The sequence below is a fragment of the Ranitomeya imitator genome, chromosome 1 (assembly GCF_032444005.1).
Source record: "Ranitomeya imitator isolate aRanImi1 chromosome 1, aRanImi1.pri, whole genome shotgun sequence".
NCBI lineage: Eukaryota > Metazoa > Chordata > Amphibia > Anura > Dendrobatidae > Ranitomeya > Ranitomeya imitator.
In genome coordinates, this window is record NC_091282.1 from 100,005,140 (window position 1) to 100,019,799 (window position 14,660).

The 14,660-nt window shown below is 43.7% G+C and overlaps 1 protein-coding gene across 3 annotated transcripts in view; it reads left to right on the forward strand.

Moving 5' to 3' along the window:
- Positions 1-14,660, forward strand: part of IPO11 (importin 11) — a 628,234-nt gene that overhangs the window by 24,355 nt on the left and 589,219 nt on the right. For all 3 annotated transcript variants that reach the window (XM_069749262.1, XM_069749270.1, XM_069749278.1), the window contains exon 3: positions 3,226-3,326. In XM_069749262.1, coding sequence (XP_069605363.1) covers positions 3,226-3,326 — 101 coding nt within the window. The remainder of the gene's footprint in view (positions 1-3,225; positions 3,327-14,660) is intronic.

The window sequence follows — 14,660 nt, forward strand, 5'->3', positions numbered from 1 at the left end:
TGAGGAGATATTTGCTTCATCTGGTTGAACGTATGGCCTTGGTGCCGCAGGTCTAACCCCTGAGCCATTCTCTTCCCACAACCTCAAAATGGGCATTATACCCTTTTCCCAAAATAAAATAGTCCGTCGTGGTCGTGGCCCTTGTATGTAGATGTCTGCGTTAAGCATTGACTCTTCGTATCCATGTACTTTGTTTTTTAGGCTTCAATAAAATTGTTTTGTGGCTCATTTAATAGCGCTTGTGTCACGGCCTCCACAGGTTTATTGTGTCTGTGTGCGGCTAATGTTGGGAATAACAATTCGGAGCGGAATTTAATATTCACCTTTAAACACAATGATGCATACAGATTCTTTTTACAGACAAGTGTGCGTCGGAGGCAGCGCATCTGTTCTCCTCGGGGCCCGTCCTGGAACAGTCACTTAAAAAGCAAATAGCGGGAGGGTTATTGGTGATGATGGCGGCTGTCTGACCTTTCTCTTTCACTATGCTGGAAATCCCTCCTTCAATCAGCACCGAGGCAGTTTCTAAGATCATGTAATTGTACCTGGTAAATGAGGATTTATTTCACTACTCGTTTCAAACAGTCTTTTTGCGGTGAGGAAGAATGACGGAGCGTCTCCTCTGTTTTGCGTCTGATCCCTTTCATTTAATGTGTTGCTCTCTGTATGCTTTGCTGAGTTTCACAAAGATTTGGAATTTTAAGATTTCTTTTTTTTTTTAATAAATATTTTAAAGGGTTATCTGGTACTTAACAGTTGATGACCTATCCACAGGTTAGGCCATTAGTATGAGATGGCCCCTACACAGAACAGAAACTGCGCCGACAATGTGCGGGCGGGTGACAGCAGTTTTTCAAGTGGCTTTTTCATGAGCTGTAAAGGTGCTGTCCAGTGATGGTATATGCGTCTTCGCCGCGGTTTTTCGCTGTGAAAACGCATACACAACACAACCCATGTTAAAAATAATTAAAAAAATAAAAACTGTTATAGTCTTACCTGTCGACGTCCCGTGCAGCCCCCGCAGCCTTTCCGATGCTCGCGATCCTGCCTTTCCCAGTGATGCATAGCGAGACAATGACCTGTGATGAAGTAGTGGTCTTGCGAGACCACTACGTCATCGGGTCATTTCGCTATGCATCACTGGGAACGGGAGCTGCCGGCAGCATCGCTAGCATCGGGAAGGCTGTGGGGGCTGCGCTGGACGCCGGAAAGTGGGAATATCACAATTTTTTATTTTTTTTAATTATTAACATATCTTTTTACATGCAGCATCAATAGTAAAAAGAGAGAGCGAGAGAGAATTTCCCTGATGGGAAATTCTTCCACACATGCTTCCATTATAGCCAACGACGGACAGCGCAGGATCCATCGCTGAGCGGTTTTCCGACGTACACAAAAAACGTTTCTATGTGTGTTGTCTCCGCCCGACGGACAGTGATTTTACGACGTATCCAGTGCACAACAGATGAAACGGACCCTGCTCTAATATTCAGTGCAGGTCCCAATGGTTGGATCCCACCATTCATCAAGTTACCACCGGTCCTGTGGATATGTGATAACTTATTTTTATTAGGCAATCCCTTGAAGTCCTGGACAACCCCTTTAAAGAGAAAAATACTAGTGATGAGCAAATATACTCGTTACTCGAGATTTCCTGAGCACGCTCGGGTGTCCTCCGAGTATTTTTTAGTGCTTGGAGATTTAGTTTTAATCGCCTCAGCTGAATGATTTACATCTGTTAGCCAGCATAAGTACATGTGGGGGTTGCCTGGTTGCTAGGGAACCCCCACATGTAATCAAGCTGGCTAAGAGATGTAAATCATTGAGCTGCGGCGATGAAAACTAAATCTCCGAGCACTAAAAAATGCTCGGAGGACACCCGAGCGTGCTCGAGAAATCTCGAGTAACGAGTATATTCGCTCATCACTAAAAAAGACAAATCCACTGGTCAATGTTGTGCTGTTTCTGAAAGAAAGCAACCATGTATTTCTAATCCTAAAAAAAACCACTTTAAGGCCCACCACAGGCAAAAAATTTCAAGAGATCGCTCAGACTGTGCTTTTCTATATAGGAGTCTGGTGTAATGTACCAGGGAACTTTTTTCAGCACATTATTTGATAAAGTAATCAGAGATCTACAATGTCCCGCAAAAACAAACCCTCATAGCTATGTCGATGTAGAAAAATATATATATATAGTTCTTGCATAAAAGTATAAAAATAAAATCATGTCCAGGTCGTTAAAGGGAACCTCTCATGCTGAATATGGTATGTTATCTGCAGGCCGTCTGTTACACAGCAGGCGGAGTTCAGCAGATTGATGTTCAGTTTTGATAGAAAGTTTGGGTACATTTTCATTCATTCTTGCATTTTATTCATTGAAATTCATGGTGATGGTATTTGGTTGAGTCCAGTGGGAAGGCGGCCTGGGTGTCCTTCTTCAGACACATCTCACCAGCCTGGTGCAAAGCTCAGACATTGCACCACGTGGGACTTCTCGTTTAATGGTGCACTCAGTAGGTAACAAAAGTTGCACATTTTAGCTCCGATATGGCGTGTGTCTATACTTGCACTTTTTTTTTTAGCAAGAAAAAGTGTCTCAAACACTTTGATAAATTCCACCCCATGGGGCAGATTCATCAGATGTTTTCAGAGATCTGATGTAAAACTGTTTGCCCTGTCCAAAATTTTTTTAGTTGCGTAAAATTCTTGCAACCTTTTACATTTTTTACATTTTTTTAAAAATCCGTCCCACCCAATGTTTGAGCCCAGCCTAACAAATTCCACGTATCATTATTGACTCCACAAAAACAACATAAATTTAAGGCAGAAATGTCACTAACTGGTGTGATATTTCTGCCTCTGAAATATTCCAAATTTATTAAAAAGACCATTTATGAATGGATTTGGTGCACCTCACTCCGGCGCACGCTTGGCATACTAAGCCCCAATCTTGATGAATTGGCCTTTATATGTTTTCAAAGGGATTCTGATCACTCTCTATGTGTTGAGTTTGTTTTTGTTTTGTGTTTTTTTTATATTTTTTACCCATAGTTTTGGTATTCTTGCCTTGCAAAATACAAAATTCTGAAACTATCAAAAAGAAAAAGATACCAGTGTGAACAAGGAAAATGTACTACCACAAATTACTTTATTCCTTTCTTACTTTGTGTGTTTCCTTTGGCTATAACTTCTGTCTTGTAACTTGCTGTGTTTTTGCTTGTAGAATATCTTCTCCAATCATTCCCTGGATGTGAACGTGCGATGGCTCGCCGTGCTCTACTTTAAGAACGGGATCGATCGCTACTGGAGAAGGGTGGCCCCGAAGTAAGTCCCATTTTTCTAGTGCAATGCGTCCCAGGTTGTTGCTTTCTTGTTGCGCTCCTCTCATCATGGCGAGGTTTTATCTTCTACTTCCCCGATACAAAACCAATGTAAATTATTAATTGTGATGTATTTTAGTATGTGTTAGTGCAAAGACCCTGTCCTCATTCTCGCGGCCTCATCCATAATGCAGGCTCTGATTTATTCATCACTGACAATTTATAGTGGGATGACGCATTCTTGTGCAATCCTAAATGACTGATTTGGAGACTTGACGCAGTATGATGTTTTATAAATGTGTCAGAGGAATGGAAATCTGCTGGTGTCATGGCAGACAGCAGTAAGAGAACAATTGTACATTGACAGAAAATAATATGTATATGGCCGGACCCCTGGTATGTTTCCCCCTGGTATGTAATGCTCCGCAGCACAGTCAGAGTGGGCTGCTGCAGTGGGATTATTTTTTTTTATGTGGATCGTCTCCAAAACTGCTTCAATTACTCTTTGAATATTTTTCTTTACGATTATATGGTCAAAATCCACATTGCTATGTCTCATAAGATTTTGAAAACCGCGCCAAGGAAAAAGCAAAGTGACATGTTAAACATGGGATATGGATTCCTTGTGGAATCTGCACGAAAATTTACATTGAAGTACAAGGCTATGTTCGCACGTTTTTCAGCTTTTTGTTCATTTTTTTAATGAAAATTTTCTGCTTTGTTTTACAGTACCAGCAAAGTCTTAAGATTTTAGAAATCGCACGCACACAACTTGTTTTTTTTTTTCGTCCTCAGTATCTTGCGCAATACCTTGGTTTTTGCAGAATGCAACAAGTCACTTCTTTCAGTGTTTTTTCAGCATATTTCACCCATTGAAAGCAATGAGTGGCCCCCCAAAAAAACGCTGAAAAAATGTTGCGAAAGAAATGTTACTCAACGTGTGCACATAGCCTAAAAGGCTGCAAAAATTGTGTTGGGGGGGGGGGAGAGCTTTAAAAAATGCATCATATCTGAAAACCCTCATCAAAAAACGCATTGATGTCTGAAATGGATTTACATTGAAATTAGATTTTATGCCCTCCTGAAAATCCTCTATGTTAACACTCCGAAAGCCACATAAAAAATGTTTCGGAATCAAAGAAGTGCCATGTCGCTCCATTTATTTTATGCATCTTGGTTTATTAATACCTTTTATATGAATATTAATGTGGATTTCCCATTGACATGAATAGGCAGCTTTTTCGTAGCGTTTTTAAAGTGTTTTTTATATTGATTTTGGCATGGATCCACTTAAAAATCCATGTAAAAATAACTGTGAGATCGTATTGTTAGGTCCTGTGTGTTTGAAGGCGGCAACAACAGAAAGGGTGAGATCTGTCTCTTAGAGTGACATGCTGTGGACTTTCAAAGCAAATTCATACACTGAAAGGAGGTCAATTATTGGCCAAAATCTCTCTGTCTAGATAGATAGACATATCAGGGTTATTCCTGAAAAAGCAAGTTAGGAGATAACTGTTGGGGTTATCTCCATTGTCTATGGGACTGTTGTGTACAGCACTGAGCTATTTCCAACCGTTGGGATCTCCAGCATTCTCAATGTGATGACTCTGGAACTCTCCTTGAAAGTTACGCTCGCGCTTGGCCCCTACACCATTCATTGTCTATGGAACTATCTACAGTAGTACAACACTTGGCTATTTCCAGCAGTCCCATAGACGATGAGTGGAGCAGAGGCCGAGTGTGCGCATCTCCTCTTGTTTGAAGACGAGAGAAAGAGGCCCTTTTTCGATCTTCGGATACCTGGGTCTGTTGGCCCCCCAGATAACTTGCTTTTCTGGGAATAACTTTTACCCTAAACATCCATGGTATGTTCTGTGGCAGAGAACAAGTGGCAGAGAAGGTTATGGACAGCTGCTCTAGTTTTCCTACCGCCATACATTAATCCATAACCCTAATATACAAAACCACACATGGCAAAGCAAAAATTAAAAAAAACATGGTTTCATAGGGAAAATTTATGGGACCAAATATATGAGTAATAGATGAGGACAGACATGCCGTGGTCATGAGGTGCCGCAGTTTTCTATATTTGTTGGCAGACTCATTATTCTCCAGCTCCATTTTTGGAGGGCCAGGCTGTAAAGAACAGACGTCTGTACCAGTAGATGTCACTGTAGATTCACTGATGGTGGATCCCGGACGGAGCGAGGCCGTCATTTCTCAAACACTTTCTGTATGATATTGAGACTAGTTGCTTTATAAACTGAGGTAATTTACGCTACTGATTGATGTCGCTCCAAATCCCAGAAAGCAGCAATCATGTCCTTTGTTCAATGGCAAAATCTGACCATGAGATGAGTACTTCAGGTACAGGGGTAACAACGATGACTAGGCCTGGGTGTGGGTGGTAGTCCGTCTGGGTGCGTGATATCGTGGGGACAGAAAATGGACCATAAATGACGGCCGTGTCTTATTGGGCCTGGACAGAAAACACATCTTTATATCTGACCGCCAATACTCCTTGTCTAACTTCCACCATTTTTGTGACCTCTGCTTGCTGTCTTTGAATAGGAACTTTTCTCTTTATCAACCTGCAAAAGGGGATTTTCTAAATGTCTGTGGGCAGACATGTCAGTAAGAGATTCATCTACAGTACAGACCAAAAGTTTGGACACACCTTCTCATTTAAAGATTTTTCTGTATTTTCATGACTATGAAAATTGTACATTCACACTATGAATTAACACATGTGGAATTATGTAGTTAACAAAAAAGTGTGAAACAACTGAAAATATGTCTTATATTCTAGGTTCTTCAAAGTAGCCACCTTTTGTTGTGATGACTGCTTTGCAAACTCTTGGTATTCTCTTAATGAGCTTCAAGAGGTAGTCACCGGAAATGGTTTTCACTTCACAGGTGTGCCCTGTCAGGTTTAATAAGTGGGATTTCTTGCCTTATAAATGGTGTTGGGACCATCAGTTGTGTTGTGCAGAAGTCTGGTGGATACACAGCTGATAGTCCTACTGAATAGACTGTTAGAATTTGTATTATGACAAGAAAAAAGCAGCTAAGTAAAGAAAAATGAGTGGCCATCATTACTTTAAGAAATGAAAGTGAGTCAGTCCGAAAAATTGGAAAAACTTTGAAAGTGTTCCCAAGTTCAGTGGCAAAAACCATCAAGCGCTACCAAGAAACTGGCACACATGAGGACCACCCCAGGAAAGGAAGACCAAGAGTCACCTCTGCTTCTGAGGATAAGTTTATTTGAGTCACTAGCCTCAGAAATCACAGGTTACCAGCAGCTCAGATTAGAGGCCAGGACAATGCCACACAGAGTTCTAGCAGCAGACACATCTCTACAACAATTGTTAAGAGGAGATTTTGTTCAGCAGGCCTTCATGGTAAAATAGCTGCTAGGAAACCACTGCTAAGGACAGGCAACAAGCAGAAGATACTTGTTTGGGCTAAAGAACACAAGGAATGGACATTGGACCAGTGGAAATCTGTGCTTTGGTCTGATGAGTCCAAGTTTGAGATCTTTGGTTCCAACCACGGTGTCTTTGTGCGACGCAGAAAAGGTGAACGGATGGACTCTACATGCCTGGTTCCCACCGTGAAGCATGGAGGAGGAGGTGTGATGGTGCTTTGCTGGTGACACTGTTGGGGATTTATTCAAAGTTGAAGGCATACTGAACCAGCATGGCTACCACAGCATCTTGCAGCGGCATGCTATTCCATCCGGTTTGCGTTTAGTTGGACCATCATTTATTTTTCAACAGGACAATGACCCCAAACACACCTCCAGGCTGTGTAAGGGCTATTTGACCAAGAAGGAGAGTGACGGGGTGCTACGCCAGATAACCTGGCCTCCACAGTCACCAGACCTGAACCCAATCGAGATGGTTTGGGGTGAGCTGGACCGCAGAGTGAAGGCAAAAGGGCCAACAAGTGCTAAACATCTCTGGGAACTCCTTCAAGATTGTTGGAAGACCATTCCCAGTGACTACCTCTTGAAGCTCATCAAGAGAATGCCAAGAGTGTGCAAAGCAGTCATCAAAGTAAAAGGTGGCTACTTTGAAGAACCTAGAATATAAAACATAATTTCAGCTGTTTCACACTTTTTTGTTAAGTATATAATTCCACATGTGTTAATTCATAGTTTTGATGCCTTCATTGTAAATGTACAATTTTCATAGTCATGAAAATACAGAAAAATCTTTAAATGAGAAGGTGTGTCCAAACTTTTGGTCTGTACTGTATACCAGACCACACAGGCACCTCAAATACAATATCAAGGGTGCTAGGATGTATTACACCAGTTCACTACGAGAACTAAATATAAAACTATTTACTTTATTTAGTCACGGGTAAGATCACAAATAATAAAAAACATATTAGGGATAGCATGAAATGACAAGGATTCACCAAAACAGGTGACAACACCGTGCCCAACAGGTATACAATGTCCAAATATTGTAAACAAATATATGCTCCACAATCAGCTCCAAAAGTGCAAGTGCATTGTGCAAATATACAAAACAATAGCAGTACATATCCATCACTTAGTGAGTAGGTTTTAGTAATGTACATGCACAAAGTGCAAAGTATCCCCCGGAAGAAGGTACTACGCCGAAACGCGCATTGGGGTGGGTGGCAGCGCGGTCCCCCAGGTAATTCCATTGACAGTCCACGTTACCTTTCTTTATTGATCTTGCTCTGTGTTCACTTTGAATCATTACTATGACAGCTATGTCAGGTTAAATTGCACTTTGTGCATGTACATTACTAAAACCTGCAGGATTGTCGCCCGTAGGGGTATGTTATTTTCTTATATTGCAGGCCAGTTTTAAGTCATATTGGTGGTTATTACAGGGTTAAAACTATATAGTGTGAAACGCCTGAATGTTTCAGAGAACAGATCACTGCTTGTCATTGTGCAGCTGGCTGATTCATTCTTCGCTTTGTTTGGAGACATGAAAAAGAAAAGAAGAACGATCACAAAGCCCAAAGTGTAATACAAAAGCTTAAGGCTGTGTGCACACGATGTAGATTTGGTGCAGAATTTTCTGCATAAAATCTGCACTAAATCTGCATCTGCTGGCAGAATCCGCAGGTGCGTTTTTTATGCGTTTTTTGATGCGTTTTTGATGCGTTTTTTACCAATGGATTTCTATTATGGAGGGTGCAGAAACGCTGCAGAACTGCACAAAAGAAGTGACATGCACTTCTTTGAAATCTGCAGCGTTTCTGCGCAGATTTTTCTGCACCATGTGCACAGCTTTTTTTTTTTTTTCACATTGATTTACATTGTACTGTAAATCACAGTGCAGTTCTGCAGCGTTTCTGCTGCAGAAAAATCTGCTGCAGTTCTGCACTAAATCTGCATCGTGTGCACATACCGTAAATCATTTTATTATAAAATATATATTAATACAGGCAAGAGGAAGAAAAAGTGCATATGTGCGGCGCAAAGGTACATAGATAGTGGCCAAGTGACTGTCTACACTAGCAACCAATATTCATAACCTACTATGTATTTCCATTCCCTCTATAGTCACCTTATGGCTAGGTGTCAATAAATCAAGCCAGCATTGTGGCATGGCATCATAGCCCTTAATACAGTCACATACCTCCCAACCGTCCCGGATCCAGCGGGACTGTCCTGATTTTGACAGTCAGCCCCGCGATCCCGGGCGGGACATTAATTGTCCCGCACTGGTTGGGAGGTATGTGAATCACCCGGTCGGTCAGCTGAGAGCTCCCTGCACCCGGCCAGCACAGAAGCACATAATGGCTGCTCTGTGCACAGGACCTGTGATGAGGTCACAGGATGGGAGGAGTCAGGGGTCACATGATCGGATTCGGGAGGAGGACCTCCGTGTACAAGACTTTGCTGGTTGCCATGGCGCCGGAGGAGGGTAAGGCAGCGTATGTGTGAGGTCAGGAGGTGTTTACAGGGTGGATGTAGCAGAGCCGTGTGTGTAAGGGGTGTACGGAGCCGTGTGCATGAGGTGTACGGAGCGCAGCCGCGTGTGTACGAGGTGTACGGAGCCGTGTGTACGAGGTGTACGGAGCCGTGTGCATGAGGTGTACGGAGCGCAGCCGCGTGTGTACGAGGTGTACGGAGCAGAGCAGCATGTGAAAGGTGTACGGAGCGGAGCCGTGTGTAAGGGGTGTACAGAGCACAGCCGCGTGTGTACGAGGTGTACGGAGCGGAGCCGTGTGTGTAAGAGGTGTATGGAGCACAGCCGCCTGTGTACGAGGTGTACGAAGCCGTGTGTACGAGGTGTACGGAGCACAGCCGCGTGTGTACGAGGTGTACGGAGCACAGCCGCGTGTGTACGAGGTGTACGGAGCCGTGTGTACGAGGTGTACGGAGCCGTGTGCATGAGGTGTATGGAGCGCAGCCGCTTGTGTACGAGGTGTACGGAGCAGAGCAGCATGTGAAAGGTGTACGGAGCGGAGCCGTGTGTGTAAGGGGTGTACAGAGCACGGAGTCGTGTGTAAGAGGTGTTCGGATGAGAGCAGAGTGTGAAAGGTGTATGGAGTGGAGCCACGTGTGTACGAGGTGTACAGAGCAGAGCCACGTGTGTACGAGGTGTGCGGAGCAGAGCCATGTGTGTGCAAGGTATACGGAGCGGAGCAGAGTGTGCAATGTGTATAGAGCGGAGCCGTGTGTGTCTACGAGGTGTACGGAGTAGTGCCGTGTGTGTACGAGATGTATGGAGAGGAGCCGTATGTGTATGAGGTGTACGCAGCGGAGCCGTGTGTGTGCAAGGTATACGGAGCGGAGCAGCTTCTGCAATGTGTATGGAGCGGAGCGGTGTGTGTATGAGGTGTACATAGTGCCGTGTGTACGAGATGTATGGAGCGGAGCCGTATGTGTATGAGGTGTATGGAGCGGAGCCGTGTGTGTATGAGGTGTATGGAGCGGAGCTGAATGTGTATGAGGTGAACGGAACGGAGCCGTGTGTGTTTGAGATGTATGGAGTGGAGCCGTGTGTATGGAGCGGAGCCGTGTATGCAAAGTGTACGGAGCGCAGTCGCGTGTGTAGGAGTAGCTATGTGTGGCCATTATACGGTACGAAGTATCATGTGCGGCCAATATACAGTATGGAGCATCATGTGCGATCATTATACAGTATGGAGCATCATGTGTGGCCATTATACAGTATGGAGCATCATGTGTGGCCATTATACAGTATGGAGCATCATGTGTGGCCATTATACAGTATTGAGCATCATGTGGGGCCATTATACAGTATGGAGCATCATGTGGGGCCATTATACAGTATAGAGCATCATGTGGGGCCATTATATAGTATGGAGCATCATGTGGGGCCATTATACAGTATGGAGCATCATGTGGGGCCATTATACAGTATGGAGCATCATGTGGGGCCATTATACAGTATGGAGCATCATGTGGGGCCATTATACAGTATAGAGCATCATGTGGGGCCATTATACAGTATGGAGCATCATGTGTGGTCATTATACAGTATGGAGCATCATGTGTGGCTATTATACAGTATGGAGCATCATGTGTGGCCGTTATACAGTATGGAGCATCATGTGTGGCCGTTATACAGTATGGAGCATCATGTGTGGCTATTATACAGTATGGAGCATCATGTGTGGCCGTTATACAGTATGTAGCATCATGTGTGGCCGTTATACAGTATGTAGCATCATGTGTGGCCGTTATACAGTATGGAGCATCATGTGGGGCCATTATACAGTATGGAGCATCATGTATGGCCATTAAACAGTATGGAGCATCATGTGTGGCTATTATACAGTATGGAGCATCATGTGTGGCCGTTATACAGTATGTAGCATCATGTGTGGCCGTTATACAGTATGGAGCATCATGTGGGGCCATTATACAGTATTGAGCATCATGTGGGGTCATTATACAGTATGGAGCATCATGTGCGGCCATTATACAGTATGGAGCACTGTGTGGCCGTTATACAGTATGGAGCATCATGTGTGGCCATTATACAGTATTGAGCATCATGTGTGGCCATTATGCAGTATGTAGCACTGTGGCCATATTTTTTGTTTATAATTATTCTTTATGAACAGTGTGATCAGCAGTGCTAAATGGGTGTGGTTGAGACGTGGATATGGGTGTGACTAGTGAATGGGTGTGGTCAGAGGCGTGGCCTAAAATTTGCCGCGGCACGCGTTGCGCGCCGCTAACTTTGTCCCTCTTTCCCAGCTTCAAAAGTTGGGAGGTATGACAGTCATGGACTGCATTAGACAATTAAACACAATGGTACCATAACTTAAGAGACACCACTAAGAGGGAAGCTCGGTCACACGTACACTCCCTGAAGGAATAAGGGGAATACAATACTGAGCACTTTTTTTACTTGCCATAATTGAAATTACAGTGGATTTCCCTTCCTTTGTTTTTGTCTGGTAGTTTAGTTGCTTGTAGTTTTTATTGATTTTGCTCCTCGTGCAGTGACTTCCTATCATCTTTCCTTCAACTTTGACTGTTGTGAATTCTGTTTTCGGGCTCCCTCCTGTGGTCATGAATGGTACTTCGGCTGGTTCTGTCTATGGACTTTCTCTGATGCCTGTGGGTGTTTCTGAGTTTCCTTCTACAGGTGACGAGGCTAATTCGTTAGTGGGCTGCTCTATTTAACTCCACTTGGATCCTTGTCCGATGCCAGCTGTCAATGTTGTAGCATTGGTCTAGTTCGCTCCTGGATCTTCCTAGTTACCTGTTTCCTCCAGCAGAAGCTAAGTTTTGCTTTGCTTTTTTCTTGTTTGCTATTTTTTCTGTCCAGCATGCTTATGTGAATTTTTGCCTTCCTTGCTGGAAGCTCTGGGACGCAGAGGGGTGCCTCCGCTCCGTTAGTCGGTATTTTTCCCTGCACTCTCTGTGTGGCTTTTGTAGGGTCTTCTGTCTGTTTAGTAAGTTGGGCCTCTCTTTGCTAAATCTATTTCATCTCTGTGTTTGTGATTTCATCTTACTCACAGTCAATATATGTGGGGGGCTGCCTTTTCTTTTGGGGAATTTTCTCTGAGGCAAGATAGGCTTGTTTTTCCTATCTCTAGGGCTAGCTAGTTCTGAGGCTGTGACGAGGTGCCTAGGTCATGATAGGAGCGCTCCACGGCTATTTCTAGTGTGCGTGATAGGATTAGGGATTGCGGTCAGCAGAGGTTCCACTTCCCAGAGCTTGTCCTGTATTAATGTGCTATCAGGTCTTTTCTGGTGCTCTAACTACCAAGTCCACTATTTGTCCTAACCACCAGATCATAACATTTGACCAAGTTTCCTGTGCCTTTGTAGCTCACACATCCCCAAAACATCAGCGATCCACCTCCATGCTTTACAGTAGGAATGGTGTTCCTTTCATCATAGGCCTTGTTGACCTCTCTCCAAATGTAATGTTTATGGTTGTGGCCAAAACGTTCAATTTTGGTCTCATCACTCCAAATTACCTTGTTCCAGAAGTGTTGAGGCTTGTCTCTGTGCTGTTTTGCGTATTGTAGGTGAGACATTTTGTCTCATTTGTGCAGTAATGGCTTTCTTCTGGCGACTCGACCATGCAGCCTATTTTTCTTCAAGTGCCTCTATATTGAGCATCTTGAAACAGCCGCTCCGCTAGTTTTCAGATAGTCCTGTATTTTAGCTGATGTTATTTGTGTGTTTTTCTTTGCATCCCGATCAATTTTCCTGGCAGTTGTGAATGACATTTTTATTGGTCTACCTGACCATGGTTTTGTTTTGACAGAGCCCCCAATTTTCCACTTGTTAATCCGAGTTTGAACGCTGCTGACTGACATCAATTCCTTGGATATCTTTTTGTATCCCTTTCCTGTTTTATACAGTTCAACTACCTTTTCCCGTAGATCCATTGACAATTCTTTTGCTTTCCCCATGACTCACAATCCAGAAATGTCAGTGGCTGGATGAAAGATGCAAGAGTCTGTCTGGATCCTAGAAACTCACTCAGCTTTTATGCACACACACTGATTACAAGCAAACAGGTCACAGGTGAGGATGTTACCTTTAGTAGCCATTCAAACCCACTTGTGTCAACTTCTGTGGATGTTATCAGGCCAAAATCACCAGGGTATGCAAACTTTTGATCAGGGTCATTTGGATGTTTTGGGTTGTCATTATGATTTAAAAACACAGTAGTTTGGCATTAAATGGCTTCACCCAACCACTAACCATGAATGGAGTAAAAGTTTTGGTGTAATCATTAGTGATGAGCGAGTATACTCATTGCTCGGGTGGTCTCCGAGTATTTGTAAGTGCTCAGAGATTTAGTTTTCCTCACATCAGCTGAATGATTTACAGCTGCTACATGGCTTGAATAAATGTGGGGATTCCCTAGCAATCAGGCATTCCTCACAGGTACTCAGCCTGGTTAGCAGCTGTAAATCATGCAGCTGTGTCAACAAAAACTAAATCTCCGAGCACTTATACATACTCGGAGACCACCCGAGCGTTCTCTGGAAAACCCGAGCAACGAGTATACTCGCTCATCTCTAGTTATCATTCATATTCTCTGCAAAAAAGGCAGAGAAAGCAAAAATTCTGCCGGGGTATGTAAACTTTTGAGCACAACTGTACATAGAAAGCTGTGGAGTTGGTGAATGCAGCTTTCTGAGCTCTGCTACATGCTACAGCTAAAAACTCTTAGGCTATGTTTCCACCGTCAGGAATTCCTGCGCTTTGGATGCAGCGGATACCCCACTGTGCCCAGAGCGCCACCCCCTGTTGTACGCGCGGTAATTCCGGATGTGATCATTGAACACATGTGGAATCACCGCATCCTATACATAACTGTGTTATTTATCTTGTGGAGACGGAGCATCTCCGTAAGATAAATAGACATGCTGCGGTCTGGAAAGACGCTCCGCATGTCCGGTTACGCAGGGCCGCCGGATGCGTGGCTGCACGCAGTGTGGAGATGGGATTTCATAATATCCCCTCCACTGTGCTGTAACATCTGGCCGCTGCGGATGGGACGCTGCGGCTGTACGCAGTGCCCAATCTGTAGCAAATCCTGAAGGTTTCCTGACCGTGGAAACATACCCTAATTGTATCACATCCAGATAACTAAATGACAATCGCAGGAAGCTCTTTTTCCTACATTGTGCTTCTCTCAGATTAGGTAGCAAAAAATCTTCTGACAGATTCCTTTAAGATTAGTTTTCTTAAATGGGTTATTCCACTACAGAGAATTCTTTTAATGTCAGAAGTAACTACTGTGGCGATCATTTTGATTTTTGCATGTTTGGCCTTTGAGACCACCAGCATACAGCGGCAGATGGTGGTCTCCACATTGTACATGGATGGCCTGTT